Source organism: Aspergillus novofumigatus (assembly GCF_002847465.1).
Source record: "Aspergillus novofumigatus IBT 16806 chromosome Unknown P174scaffold_9, whole genome shotgun sequence".
Classification (NCBI taxonomy): domain Eukaryota; kingdom Fungi; phylum Ascomycota; class Eurotiomycetes; order Eurotiales; family Aspergillaceae; genus Aspergillus; species Aspergillus novofumigatus.
The window spans coordinates 113,567-127,924 of NW_020194282.1; the positions used below are offsets into that span (position 1 = coordinate 113,567).

At 50.8% G+C, this 14,358-nt stretch overlaps 5 protein-coding genes across 5 annotated transcripts; 2 read left to right on the forward strand and 3 right to left on the reverse strand.

Moving 5' to 3' along the window:
- Window positions 1-497: 497 nt before the first annotated feature.
- On the reverse strand, window positions 498-3,735 carry P174DRAFT_424720 (endo-1,3-beta-glucanase Engl1; the record flags this gene model as incomplete). Its single annotated transcript, XM_024825226.1, has 9 exons — window positions 498-520; window positions 571-830; window positions 899-960; window positions 1,025-1,613; window positions 1,658-2,751; window positions 2,801-2,913; window positions 2,972-3,070; window positions 3,123-3,531; window positions 3,580-3,735. 9 exons carry the CDS (start codon window positions 3,733-3,735, stop codon window positions 498-500), a joined length of 2,805 nt encoding a protein of 934 aa, XP_024678132.1.
- P174DRAFT_445452 (uncharacterized protein) lies at window positions 3,615-4,600 on the reverse strand. Its single transcript, XM_024828349.1, has 2 exons — window positions 4,449-4,600; window positions 3,615-4,322 (listed from the first exon to the last, which is right to left on the reverse strand). The coding sequence occupies exon 2, from the start codon at window positions 4,175-4,177 to the stop codon at window positions 3,923-3,925; it is 255 nt and encodes an 84-aa protein (XP_024678133.1). The 5' UTR covers window positions 4,178-4,322; window positions 4,449-4,600; the 3' UTR covers window positions 3,615-3,922.
- Window positions 4,601-5,185: 585 nt separating this feature from the next.
- On the reverse strand, window positions 5,186-8,420 carry P174DRAFT_445453 (UTP14 family protein). Its single transcript, XM_024828350.1, has 3 exons — window positions 8,271-8,420; window positions 5,591-8,238; window positions 5,186-5,533 (listed from the first exon to the last, which is right to left on the reverse strand). Exons 1-3 carry the CDS (start codon window positions 8,296-8,298, stop codon window positions 5,351-5,353), a joined length of 2,859 nt encoding a protein of 952 aa, XP_024678134.1. The 5' UTR covers window positions 8,299-8,420; the 3' UTR covers window positions 5,186-5,350.
- Window positions 8,421-8,595: 175 nt separating this feature from the next.
- On the forward strand, window positions 8,596-9,344 carry P174DRAFT_454577 (mitochondrial 54S ribosomal protein mL41; the record flags this gene model as incomplete). Its single annotated transcript, XM_024829245.1, has 2 exons — window positions 8,596-8,784; window positions 8,851-9,344. 2 exons carry the CDS (start codon window positions 8,596-8,598, stop codon window positions 9,058-9,060), a joined length of 399 nt encoding a protein of 132 aa, XP_024678135.1. The 3' UTR covers window positions 9,061-9,344.
- A 376-nt stretch (window positions 9,345-9,720) lies between these two features.
- Window positions 9,721-14,034, forward strand: P174DRAFT_445455 (HECT-type E3 ubiquitin-protein ligase). Its single transcript, XM_024828351.1, has 2 exons — window positions 9,721-12,860; window positions 12,925-14,034. Exons 1-2 carry the CDS (start codon window positions 9,858-9,860, stop codon window positions 13,594-13,596), a joined length of 3,675 nt encoding a protein of 1,224 aa, XP_024678136.1. The 5' UTR covers window positions 9,721-9,857; the 3' UTR covers window positions 13,597-14,034.
- The last annotated feature ends 324 nt before the right edge of the window (window positions 14,035-14,358 follow it).

A 14,358-nucleotide genomic window follows, 5' to 3' on the forward strand; every position in this document is an offset into this window, starting at 1 on the left:
CCTAAGCGCAACCTTTTTGTTTGCCTACCTGCCTATTCTGTAAAAGGATTACTTATCATGCGGTGTGTTGTGATCTGGAGACCTACGCGACTGCCCCAGATTGGTTCGGTTTACTCGTCCGTCACCACCCTTGTAAGCCACTGGATGTTGGCGCTATCAGATGCAGATCCAACAGTGACCTGCTCAGCCACCCCATTTATCTACCAGTCTGCACGGAGTAAGAAGCTCTCGGATACAGAGGCTGACATCCGATTTAGTGGCCCAAGCCACTGTAGAACACACCAAGGCTAACCTGACATGTTCAATTACCACATTAGTCTATGAATATCCTCGAACATCCTACTCTCATATAGCCCATAGATACATGTGCGCAGAAAGCGTTCACGCGATCACCAAAAAAGTCATAAGATACAACGAATTCCTCCGCAATAAGATTCACGCGGATACTCCCTGTAGACTAGTGTCAAGCGACATAAACCGCCGAAGTTGCGGACAAGTTAGGATGGCACAGCTCCGAGTCCTACGGCGTATCAGCAAACCCCTCGGTATACTCTCAATCGATAAACTCACCTGCTGCATAGGCAAGGTACCACGTCCGGCTCGCTCCGCCGTCAATCCAGCTGTAGTCGAAGTTGGGCTGTGTGAAAAAGTTCCACGAAGCGGCTGGGTCCACCAGTGCGAGATTGGCGTACAGTACGCCCCTCCACCCGCCTACCACGTTCTCGGCTGGGTCTGGGCCGTTGCTTGCAAACATGGTATCCCATTCCTCCTTCACAAACTTCTTGCTGCGAATAAACGCAGAACACGGGAGGATGGGTAGCATATGGATCCTGTGTCAAGAATCAGCAATGCAGGTCTTGATAGCGTCAATGACAATGAAGGGCTCAAAAGTTCATACCCCTGAATAAACTCCAGGTTGTTGCCAAAGTAAGTAGTATGGTCCACCTTGTTCTCGAACAACTGCAAGAAATTGTCAGTTGGAGGCTAACCCCACGAGACGTACGGAAACAAATGCTTGACTTACTATGCCCGTAACCTTGTTGGCAATGAAGTTCGCCGGCTGGTTCTTGTTGTCGCTTTCCATCAAAAAGTAATTCCGGAGGCTTCGGCGCAGAATGCCCAGCATCAAGTTGCCTCGCGCCTCCATACTAACGTCCCCAATAGTCTTTCCCCACATCTTCAGGGCGTACGCAAACATCGCATCTTCCGACGTCGACTCCTCGTCTTTGCCGTCAAAGGACTCGAAAAGACCCTTTGCCCAAGAATGGCCGTGGAACCAGTCGAACCCGCGCGAGAACGGAAAGAGCGGATCGTTTCCGGCTGAGTTTCCAGCATCCCGGACAAGCATATTGACCCAGTCTTTGCTGGTTTGAAGCCACTGAGGATCCATGGATCCTATGATCGCAGCAGCATGGATGAAGTACCCGTAATGGAAATGATGGTCGTTGTACAGCGTATTCCCAAAATCAGCCCCCAGGTCACCAGTGCCATAGCTGGCAGAGGATACCACTCCTTTCCAGACATTGTCGTAGACAAGAGGAAACTGTTGCCTGTTGTCAATGAAACGGGCAAAGGACTGCTTCAACCGCGCAAGGCCCTCGGCCGCAAGAGTGCTGTTCCCCCCAGTTTGTCAACCGTATACACAAGGGTGGCAAACTTGCTCAGAGCCTTGCCGCTGAAATACATGCTATTGAGATTGGTCTGAGCATCCATATCTTGTTGAAGTTCTGTGGGAGCTGCGGCCAGGATGACCTGCTGGGCAGCGGGCGATATGCTGTCAATGCTGCCTCCCGAAACCGACCATGGGGCAAAACCCATGGAAATGGGGAGCTCAGGCTCAACCATTGTCCAGTATTCCCCAATGACCGCGATCGCCTGGCCTTTGGTGGTGGTTCTAAGCGTGATATTCGTCGCTCGGTTTTGTGTACTGGCGTCAAACGACTCCATGTGATGTGGGAGAGCAAACATCAGCAACGGGGTGTCCTGCGCATCCTTTCCTGCCTTAGCCCACATCAGGTTGTACGTTCCAGTGCTCTCAGATACTGAGCCCCTGACCGCGCCCTCGACAGCATAAACACCTGAAGAGTTATCGTAGAATTTCTCACCAGATGCGCCAGCCGGGTTCTTGGCCACCTGGATCGTGCCCGACCAGCCGGCGGGCCCAATAATCTCGCTGTTTGACACCAGCTGGAGCTGTGGATCAGTCCCATCGTCGGGGGTTGCGTAGAGAAGCCATGATGTTCCATCTTCGAGGGATAGGCTGTATTTGAATATACCAGCACGTGGGGATCCAGCAGTTACCATTCTGTTGAAGAAGACGCCACTCTGGATCTTGGGTTGCAAGTTGCTGTAGATACCAGTCACGAATCCCATACCCTGCACTACAGGAATGGTGATGCTCTGAGATGAGCCAGCGGAAGGTCGTAGAACCGCGTTGGCCGAGAAGGGAAGCGGATTTTCAGTGGTGAGTACGGTAGATGCCCCCAGTTCACTTGCTGAAAGAATAACGGAATGGATGCCGATCGGATTGATATAATATGATACGGGGCTACCAGGAATTGCTGTATTGACCGGGCCATGCGCGACTACGTTACTCTCGACATGGGAGATCGCCATGCCATAGCTTTGTGACGTTCCACCTCCCTTCACCCAAGCAACGCTGTAGGGGTGTGTAAAAGTACCGTTGGTTTGTGTTCCCAAGAAGAGCCCACAATAGAACTTGTTCGTCTCAACAGGAGTGTCCGTGTTGACCTGTACGGATCAGACAATGCCGTCAGAATAACAGGCTTCGGGAGCTTACGATTCCATTCTTAGGTACGGGATGATCATTCCTCGAGCCAATCGTGTCAGGAATCGGACCAGTCGACACTGGTACAAAGACGTCTTGACCATTTGCCATGTTGGTAGCGGCAGCTACTCATACATCATCAGTCAACAAATCAGTAAGTGGTGTTGCGGACGGACAACTCACCTGATACTGGCTCACTTGATGACTGACTCTGCTGAGCTGGGTGGACTGACGTTGCGGAACTTGTCGTCTGGCTTTCAACAGAAGACGAAGTTTCACTCGCTGAAATCGTGTCAGAAATCAAGCTTATGTGCATCTGCAATCTCAGACTAACCTGGTTCCAAAGAGCTAGACAAGTTACCGTCTGGAGATGAATAATTTGGCCTAGCCGAGCCAGTATTCTGACCGGTCGATTCTTCGTTGGCTGTAGTCGAGCTTGAGCTGGCAGTTGGCACCACCGGCGGGCTGGTGATTAGTGGCAGTGTCTCCTCTGAGGTTGAGGGCTCTGAGGTTGAGGGCTCTGAGGGTGAAGATGAGGTTACAACTGGGGGATTCGTAGTCGGACGCTTAGTGGGAACGGAATGAGTTGGCGGCTGTAGGCCCGATAATAACAAATCCAGCACACCGGGTTTAGAACCACCTTGAGGATGCAGCAACGGGTCCAATAGATGGCCCAATTTCAAGTCAGTAGGAAAAGGCTGCTCTGCGGAGCGACCCTCACGTTCCAAACTCGTCGGATAGAACTATTTGAGGGTAAGTGACAGCCACGGGCAGGATATTCATGAACTTACTGCGCGTGCCTCGGGTACTCGCAATCTAGCCTCCTGCGTCGTGGGAGGATATTGGGTCCTGAACTCAACGGTACTGGTCGGCTCGACCGACCAAGGTAGGGAATGTACTGTCTCTGACGCCAAAAGCCAGGTCAGCATGACTGTAGAGCGCCACATGGTTGCCGCGACCATCCTCCTGGCGTGCCCGTGGCGACAGATATCGAAGGACGAATTGTCTAAAGGCCTCAAAGAAGCGCAAGACAACGACACAAAGTTACGTATACTGATTTAGTGTTGCAAGGAAAGAATTGAATAGGACCCTTTGCCCCAGGTGAACCAGGCCGCAGAGCGCCGCTCTGGAGCCTCAAAGGAGCGAATGCACAGAAAGCAGAATGACAGTTTTAATGTCAGGTGGAAGTAAAGGAGTGGTGATAGGATTATGGCTTGCAATGAGAGGAAGGAGAGTGATGGGAATGAGTGTATTCAACCCGATGCGTGGCACATAATGTATACTTCTAGTACACTTCCTCTTGGGATAGGCCGGACAACGCGAGGTGAGAGTCGCGAAAGAAAACAAAAGGACGGACGAGGCCCAGTAGGGCCAGATAAAGGAAAACATTGCTCACAAATATCAAAATCTCAAATTCCAGTCACGACTAGTGAGAATCTCACCAGGCCGAAGTAGGCTGTTCCCCGTGAAGGGTTACCAGATGACCCAAACTTTGTCTAGTGGACAGACAGCGGAAGGTGACGCGGATGTAGATCTAAACAGACTGTCAGTCAATTGATTGGACTCAATGTGCGATTAGCAGTATGCGTGGTGGACTCGAAAGGGCAAAACAATGCAGGAACGAGGGCACTGGAATGCTTTATCATGGTGATCGGCGTACCAATCAAGCTGACTAACGGTTGCCAGAGAGGCATCTAGCCGCACATCTTTCTCCGTAGACTGGTATGAGAGATGGATGACTTACTTAGAGGATGCAAATGATTCAGTCGGGTGATGCGGTTGATGAAAGGGAGGGGGATAGAATGATTGAAGTTGGAAGATGTAATTGAAGTTGTCGGATCATTCTGGGCAGGAAGGGTGTGGAGCAGGGCAGGCAGATGAATAGTCGAATCTTGCGGGCAGATCCATACGCCAACGTAAGCCACACATGAGGGGACTCGTATGGACTGGAAATACGGAGGGATTGAGATTCATATTGATGGTCAAATTTGGCAAAGATTCGTCAGGGCTAGGACAGATGCGTAGTTGGATCAAAGGTTATCCGCACATTCCACCATGTTGAGCAGTCGGTGCTCAGACAACCTCATGGCTAATGGCGTAATCAGTCAGGTGAAAATACCCTCATAAACTGGTCATCGAGTAGTTTGGCAGGTTGTCGATAATCACCGAGGCCACATGGCCGCTTCGTTTGGGATTCTGTCACCAGAGATCAAAGGAAAGGATACATCAAAGGTTGAGGTTGCAATTGCTGGGGAAGTGAGCTGGCGCTGCTTGTGTTACAGCAACCCCGACATCGCTCACCCGACCTGATCATCTACCTTTACACCTTTGCTTGCGCATGCAAAAACTATCATGCAGACTATGATGATCTACTATTTTGCAGGAAGTACAGAGGATTGTGGAAGCTCGATATGTCTATTCCAATACGCTCCAGGAACGCCGTTCATTACCCAACTTTTGACATGTTGGTATTGTGACACAAGCTAGCGCGTTATAGCACCCAACGCAGCAGCAGTAGCACAACTATAAAACACAAATCTATAGGGTCCAAAAGGAGATGCCTTAGACCATCGGCTTCTCCATTGGCTTGATGATGCCCTGTTTGATCATCACGCGAGGCTTGGTTGCATTTTGCAATGTCTCCTTGGTAGACCACTCAGGGCCGATGGGGAGACGCAATGATCTTTCGTACTGTGCCTTGGTCTCGAAAGGATGAGGAAGCTGAGTCGCCATATACTTGGTGTTCTAAAAGAGATCAGTATTCAATTCACTTGCGTATGGGTGGAGACAGGAATCGCTTACCTTCCTGATGCGTTTCTCGTTGATGATGACCCGAGAAAGCTTTGCATCCTTTCGGTTCTCAGGCTTGACACCTTCAACCTTGGTCAGGACTTTCTTCTGTCGCCTTTGCTCCCTCTTGCTGACTCCTTCACCGGTCCAGCTGCCCCATCCAGGAAGGGTCTCGTCGATGACCTTGTCACCCTCCTCTTCGATGGTTTCGAGCTTGTCCTGCTCGAACTCTTGGACTACCTCATCTCCAGCGAACGCTCTCTTCACAAGATCATGATTCTTGAGTAGGACTGGCACACTCTCCTCGTCATCGCTGCCATCGTCGTCCTCGGCTTCGCCATTCTTAGAGCTGATACTCGACTGATTCTTCTGTTTCTTAGGAGCCTCGACAGTCTCAGTGCCAAGAGTGACATCGATAGTCTGCTGCGAATCATCCGCTGTTGCGCGACGGTTGTTTCGTTTTGTCTGCACCAGCCAAGGATTCTCCTCTTCTGCAGTAGTCTCCTTTTGCTCAGGTACGCCACCAGATGGCCGCGCAGCCTGGGTTTTCCCCGAGCGCTCAGATGAATTCTTCTTGTCAGACTGATTGACGACAATGTCGATCTCTTGATCAGCCGCGGCGACGGCCTCATCATCGGAACCCGGTGCCTCTTCAAACTCATTCTTGGGCAACGATTTTTGTTTCTTGTCCTTGCCGGATTTGTCATCCTGAGACTGGCCGAATTTACGGCGACCGACCTCAGACTCTGCTTCAGACTGCGACTCTTCTTCGCCGCGGAGTTCTCGGTTGAGTCGTCGAATTTCAGCGTCATTTTGGGCTTTGCGTGCGGCCTCTGCGTTCTGCATGAACTTCATGGAGAAAAGTTTAGCATGTGGACCAGTTATCTCTGAGGCATCCACATCATCCCCCTCCAGCCCATCAAGTTTCTTGCGTAGTTTCTGCTTCTCAGCATCAGAGCCTGCATCTTCTGCCCAAGGATCTTCGTCTTCCGACTCTGAACTGGAGGAACCCAGGTAATCCTCATCCGCTCGGGAAACACTCTTCCCTTCAATTCGCCTCCGCAGCTCTTCTTCCTTCAGGGCCTGTTCTGCTGCACCGCGTCGAGCATCCTCGTCCCAAGCGGTACGACCAGTCTGCTTGAGGCTCTTTGCCCACTTGCTATCCTTGTGTTTGGCGCCCATTCTAGCCTCAGCTCGGCGGCGCTCATTCATCTCTCGATCTTCCTCCTCCAAGTCCACCCCAGCTTCCAGAAGAGCTTGTCTTTCCTGCTGCTCTAGACGCTCGCGCTCCTTGCGATGCACACGGCGATACGACTTACTTTTGATCTTCTTGATTCGCTTGGCCCGTACTTCTTCACGGAATAGCAAATCACGTTGCTTGCGCAACTCTGCTCGACGGGCTCTAATTTCCTCAATGGGCAACTTTCGTGCCTGCAGCTCCTCAAATTCCTGAACCTGCTCCTCAGTCGATTTGCCGTTCGGATCCGCAAGACCACTTTCAACTAGAATATTCTGAATCGTAGCTTCGAGATCCGTCTGCGGCTTCGTAGGGCCGATTCGGTGTGTTTGCTGGGCATCGGGATCAGGTAGAGGGAACATCAGGTGTTCCGCTCGTCGATTAGCCTTGACAGTCTCGAGCCAGCGATTCAATGTCTCTTTGCTCTTTTCGTATGCTGCTGCTCGGTCCAGCCGATCTTGTTGACGTTTCGCCAGGGGCGCGTCTAGTTTACCAGATATTCCAGATGACTGTTTGTGAGAAGACGGGGCCGCGTCGACATGCTTTAATGAGCTCTTTAGGCGGGAGTCGGTAATGGAGGGCAAGAGGTCGGCAACAGTAAGCTTTCGTGACGAAGTCAGTCCGTATTCCGTAGGCTTAGCGTGTTCTTGTGCGCCTCCTATTCTCCGAGTTGGCTTATTCGTAGATTCTGGCTCCAATGCATTGACGAAGCTCTGTAGTTTTGAAAGACCGTGTTCATCTACTTCGTCGGCCTCGTCACCTGACATTGATAGCCCGCTTTCCTCGTCAGATTCATCGTCGCTCTCTTCGCTGTCCGAGTCATATTCCTCCGACTCATCCGGTTCAGCCTGCTTCTTCTTAGATGCTGCGGCCTTTTCCTTCTCCTCCTCAGCTGTATTTAGATCCCAGGCAGTAGTAAGATCGATGGCATCCTCTCCAAGGTCGTCATCATCTTCGTCCATATCTTCGTCTTCCTCCTCTGATTCCTCGACATCCTCGTCCAGGTTGATTTCGCGCACACGTTTGGATTTCTTCGGCTTCGGCTTCGACCCGGCATTGGTTGTCGAGCTTCCGCGAAATGTAAAGCCCTCAAAGCGTTCTTCGTCGCTTGAGCCCAAGGCCTCGTCACTGTCCAACTCTTCGTCGTCATCGCTGTCGACTTGGCCCAATCTCCACCTGTGCCCTTCTCCGTCACTGCCGGCGTTACTGCTCAGTTCTGATTCGTCATCGCCTCCAAATCGACGACGCTTGTTATCGGGGCCATCCGAGTCGTCCATATCACGGTTGGGGTTCCGTTTTCGCTTGGAAGGGTCATGGAGCTTGCCTAAGCGGTTGCGCCTTACTCCTAATTTATCGGTGACCTGGCTCTCTGCGATTGACAGCGCATTCAGTACTTTTTTTCCAGTGTTCTTTTTGGGGCCGGCTTTTTGGAAGACCGGTCCTTGTCCTTCGGACCCCGCAACTGAGTTTGTCTGCGAGGCATCGTGTAATCTTGACCGTAGAAAAATTAGAAACACAATCAAGACCAAAGTCAATAAGTAAATATGAGAGCCTGAAAATGTGGCTACTCAGTCTCAAAAAAGAGTGCGGAGTGCAACACTGGTCAACTCCATAAAAATAATTTTTAAACTAAGATCTTGCGGTGCAGCGGAAAAAAAGTTCTCGGCGCGGCGGAGCTAAGTAGCGCCGCCCGAATTCCACGACCTTTTCTCGACCCCGACGACGGTCACATCCTCGACGGCTGCATTTATCGCACAACTGCAGCTCTACATCTCATACAATGGCAATGTTTAAGCCTTCGCAACCGATGATGGCGCGATTGCGCCTGACCACCAAGCAGGTCAATGGCGGTTACTACAAGGGAAACCGGACCGGATCAATGGGTTACTTCGCGAAGAACGGCTCTTATGTGATTGATTGGAAGAAAGTCCGCACATACGTTGTCCCTGAAAATCTGGCTGATTTCAAGGTGCGTTGCTTAAGATAGCCATGAAAATTGGACCTCTAGCATCTGAGCTAACATCTCGCGAACCAGCTCACCCCGTTTGTGACGAAACGCATGGCCCCGACAAAGGGCAAGTACACGAGAGAGATCGAGAAGAACGGCAAAACGGTTATCGTCGAGCGAGCGTTCGGTGCGAAGGACTATCTTGACATGTGGGCTTCGGATAATGGACAAGAAGTGCTGGAGCAGGAACGACTCGAGCAAGAATCAGCAGCGAGCGAGGCGGCCACCCGCCAATGATTGCTCGGATTGCGGTGTCGAGTCATATTATATCTTTCAAGCGGTTCGAATGAGGCAGGTTGGAGGAAGACGATGGTTGACCGGCTACAAATCCCGGCGTTGTCGACATCCTCAAGTCCGATACGTCCACGATCTCCGATCTACGAGTGTATTATATGTACAGTATGAGCGTTGGTGCTTGCTGCGTCGCGGCTGAGACCGCAGTCTTTCACAACATCATCGCCAGCTATGTGAATGGTGTGAATGGTGGCTACTGCAGTGGGCGATTCAGCATTTCCCCTGGTGTTTACTCCGTTAAACGGCGCAATTTTGGTTTTTGGCATCTTAAAAGACATGTCGATGGTTCATTGTTATACCAGCTAGATTTTACAATCAACCCACAATACCAACAAGTACAAGGAAAATTGATACTCAATATATGTACAGTAGGTTAAGGAACCATTCCTTACTCAAATCTAGAAATCTTTTGAAGATAACAAATCAATCTCCTGAAGGTAACCTTCGGCGCTGTTCTGATGCGTGGCATTTAGATCTTACCAGCCTTGGCAGTGGTGGTTGAGCTCCAGATCAGGCACATAGTGCGTGTCCCTAAGACAACGGGTCGCTGAGCTGTATATGTCATAGCCCCGAGCCATCTCCATCTCACTCACCATATTTCTCCAAACAATCCCAGCATCGCTCGGGCAAAGGCATGGGGTCACGTCTGTCTTAAATTCATCACCTGCAGTGACCTCGCAAACCGTGGACGACCAGGTCTTGTTAGCCAGAATCAGGAGACCTGCAAGACGGCAATAGTTATGTTCCAGTCTTTCACCGGAAACTCTCGCCGTCCGCGGCAGGTCAATCTCGGAGGTCGTAATACGAATCCTTTCGCTGCCTACCCTTCCGGGCGACATCCTCCTCAGGGGCCGAGCGCGCAGAATACCCTTGCCATCGCACAACAGGAGCGGCTACTGAGGCAACAGGAGAGAGAGCGTCTGGGAGCAACGCGGAAGATACAGCAAACATGGCGGGGCTACCGGAGCAGGAAGCTCACTCACAATACGTGGCGGACAGAATGGGATACTGCTGAGAGGCAAAGGACAGGGTCGTCTCTGCCTTTTGAAAATACGACTGGGCAGCCTGACGCTTTCTTGCAGCCATCCCTAGGATATGGAACAGTGGCCGAGTGCCTTTCACAGTTGCGGCTTCTCGTGCAGTTTGTGGAACCATGGAATACCAGTGACATTGTCCGTCTGGTGTACTATGCCAATGCGTTTCAGATGACCCTGCATGAGGTACCTACGATAGCGACCGAAGGCGAATGGACGACTCCACTCTGCCGTCTTGCGAAGACAACACTGCGGGTATTACGCTCAGCCTTGTCTTCTATCGTGCCTGATTTTGCGGTTCCTCATCTTGTCCGGTTGCTGCTCTTCCTCACAAACTTGATTCCTAAACAGATGGCACGGCTAGCTGAAGACTATTATTCTGTTATGGCAATGGTCACAAGGAACATAGAATCGCTATCCCAACGATGTCATGTATCTCAGGAGAGCGTTGCTCAGAGCGTCCTCGCTTTGCTGCGACCCATCACCTCCGAGACTCTCACTGCTTATGAGTGGTTTGCCAGGAGTTACCTCACCATCCCAGACTTGTCGGCGTATCTTGGAACGCTCGATCAATTAGCGGGTAACATAAATTACAAACTGTTGCTTTCTGCCTTGGGGCCTTTGCAGTCCCGATTTCGGGAACGTCCTCAAAGTGTCACGGATCTGGACGCACGTCTCTGGCTCCTTGCATACATCATCTACTTTCACCAATATGCGAATGGGACTCAAGCTGGGCAGCAAGCAGCGGAACCGGAATTCGTGAAGATCGTATCAGAACTTTTGAATTCCACAGCCGTGCATCTCTCGCGGCGACTGGAGGTAGATGACGTGATCGGCAATGATGACACGGACGAGACACCATTGCACCCCTTCGTCAAGGAGCAAATCTCTAGCCTTGTCAACCAAAGTAGGATTACAGGACTTTTGTCGCAACTCCAGTCAACGCATCTCTCCCAAGGTGACCTGGCCAACTCCGAGTCGGACGCATCTAAAGAGGCAAAAATTCTGGCAACCTATGCTCTCACCCTCCTGCGAGTATTTCCCCGCCGGGGAGACGACATTCGTATGTGGCTATACTTAGGATCGGCTACATCCGGGGATCAAGGGACAGGTCAAGGTTCTCGAATTCCAGCAATCAAATACTTTTGGCATGCGTCTCGATCTAGCAGGATCTTTGACAAGGTCAGCCAAGACTCCACCAAAGTACTTCCCTTATTGAAACCGGCCGATGAGTCTAGGGAGTCTGGGCTGTCAATGACCCAAGCCGAGAGAGACGAGGAATGGACCATTATCCTGCTCTTTCTGGAGCTCTACACCTTTGTTCTGAAAGTGATGGACGACGAAGAATTCTTTTCCAGCCAATCTTCCTTCACAGCTTCGTCAAACTCGAGAGTTTCGTGGACCAAGGAGAGCGCGCTACCCTTGAAGGACATCAAAGACATGACTGTTTTTCTCAAGAATCTCGCGTTCACACTCTACTGGAACTCGGCGGACCTGAATGAGCGCGAGACGCCTCAGACGGCCGGAGGAATTCAAAGCTACTTCACTGGTGCTGTCCCGTCTTCGGATGCCATCACCAGTGTCAAGGACCTTGAGATGCGGAACAAGGAGAAGGGTCTCCCAGGTGTTACTGGAATTCCGCTCGACTATTTCAAGGGTCTTGTAACAGGTCTTTTGAGAATGATTCATGAGCGCGATTCGAGACGCAAGTTCCTTCCTGATGGACATTGGTTGATGACCAACCGCTTCGACATGGAAGGCTTCATACCGGCCGTTGTAGCGGAAGAGGAGAATCGCCATCAACTCCAAGATGAGGACGAGGAGGAGGATCAGAATGATTGGATGAGAGATGACGAATACGAGCCTCTGAATCTTATCGGGACCGGTCGTGCTCAGCAGACTCGCCGTATCGAGGCACTCAGGCGGCGCCAGCAACAGGCTGCTCGCAGGAAGCAGCTTGAAGCTGTTGCTCCTAGGCTCGAGATCCTAAGAAACATGCCTTTCTTTATTCCCTTTGCGACCCGAGTACAGATTTTTCGAGAATTCATCTACCGGGATCAGATGCGCCGAAGACAGGGATACATAGACCCGGATGCATGGCGGATGTCTGTGGCTCAGGCGTCCATGGGTCGCATGATCGACGGCCGGCCCGCAGCGCAGGATATCTTGAGTCGCCATCATGCAAATATTCGGCGGGAGAGCGTATTTGAAGACGCATTCGACCAATTCTACGAGTTGGGTGAAGGTTTGAAGGAGCCGATTCAGATTAGTTTCATTGACAAGTTCAACACCGTGGAGGCCGGGATCGACGGTGGCGGTGTAACCAAAGAATTCCTTACGAGTGTTACAAATGAGGCTTTCAAGTCCGGAAGCGAGCCAAAACTATTCGAGGAAAACGATCAACACTTGCTCTACCCCAACCCTGCCGCAGTTGAGCAACGACGAGAAGTTCTGCGGCAGCTCGGGTTCGTTGAGAACAGCCCGGAATGGAATGAGCAAGTTCGGGATCTACTTAGACGGTATGAATTCCTGGGTCGGATTATCGGAAAGTGCTTGTACGAGGGGATACTGGTCGATGTGAACTTTGCGCCCTTCTTCCTTCTGAAATGGGCTTTGACTGGTGGCGCAGGATCAGCGCAGAGGGAAACGGCGTATCGTGCAAATCTCAATGACCTGAAGGATCTTGACCAGGGGTTGTACCAAGGATTGGTCAGTGGATTAATCCCATTCCTCGAGTCAGGTGGCAATGTGCTAATTCTCTTCTTCTCTACAGCTGCAACTCAAGAATTACACCGGGGACGTGGAAGATTTTGCGTTGAACTTCACGGTCACAGACACCATACCACTTCCAAACGGAGGCACTCGCACCGTCACCCGAGATCTGAAAAGCAACGGATCTGACATTCCAGTGACCAACCAGAATCGGCTTGTTTATATCTCCTACATTGCTCGATATCGTCTGCAGGTACAGCCTGCATTGCAGACAAATGCATTCCTACAAGGCTTGGGACACATCATTCAGCCGTCTTGGCTATCGATGTTCAATCAATCCGAGTTGCAAACCTTGGTCAGTGGGGAGTCCGGAGATATAGACGTCGCGGACCTGAGGCGCAACACACTCTACGGAGGGGTGTATACCATTGGCGACGACAAGGAAGAGCATCCGACCGTCAAGCTTTTCTGGCAGGTCATGGAGGAGATGTCGAACGAGGAACGGCAAAAAGTGCTGCGATTCGTGACGTCGACCCCTCGAGCTCCATTGCTAGGGTTTAGCCATCTCAACCCGCGATTCAGCATCCGCGACTCCAGTGAAGACCAGGACCGATTGCCCAGCACTAGTACCTGCGTGAACCTGCTCAAGCTGCCACGGTATGCAAATGCTAAGGTTCTGCGGGAGAAGCTGCTTTATGCCATCAACTCGGGGGCTGGCTTTGACCTCAGCTGAGGTTGGTATTTTTGCAGTGATCTGGTTGGCTGATGATTGCATTGCTTGTTTCGCCATAGAGGAGTGCTTGAGAATACCAAAACATTAATGTTCTGGGTTGCATAGCTGAGGCGTCATGGGCTTTATCTTTGTTGTGTTGTTATTTGATGGGCTTCCATCCCTCATGGGTGCTCGGATTCGATCTCTTTGTCGATGCGCTCCTCCCATTTGATGTCAATAACAGCTTTTACTCTTTTTACACTCATGGGACATGCTTCAACGACCCTAACCCCTTCGTCTCCGTTGTTGTGTACATGGTCGTCTCATACCATAGTTACCGCTCAAGCCAGGCTCTTGGAGCGGCGAGGGTGGGTTACTGTAAGTAGACTAGCGTGGCCTACCACCTTTGAATTTTCCAGAATGAAAAAAAATTCAACGCCAAAATTCAAAGGAAAAAAGACAGAATGAAAAAAAAAAGTTCGTCACCAATAATCCACTTTTTTTTCCCTCTGTCTTTCGCTCTTTCCCTTTTTCTCTCTTTTCTCCCCTCCTCTGTCATTTCACCTTTTCTGCTGTCATCACCAGCAACTCTTCTTCTTTCTTCTTTTCTTAAAAAAAAAGGTCCTTTACTTTCTTCTTTTTCGAATCCATCGAAAGAGGGAAAATAAAAAACTCCTAAAAAAAACCCGGAAAATCGTATAAAAAAAGGTTGACTATCTCAAGTCGAACTCTTTTCCACCCATCTCGAACTGTGCGGTGTGTCTGTGTGTGTGGAAGAATTTC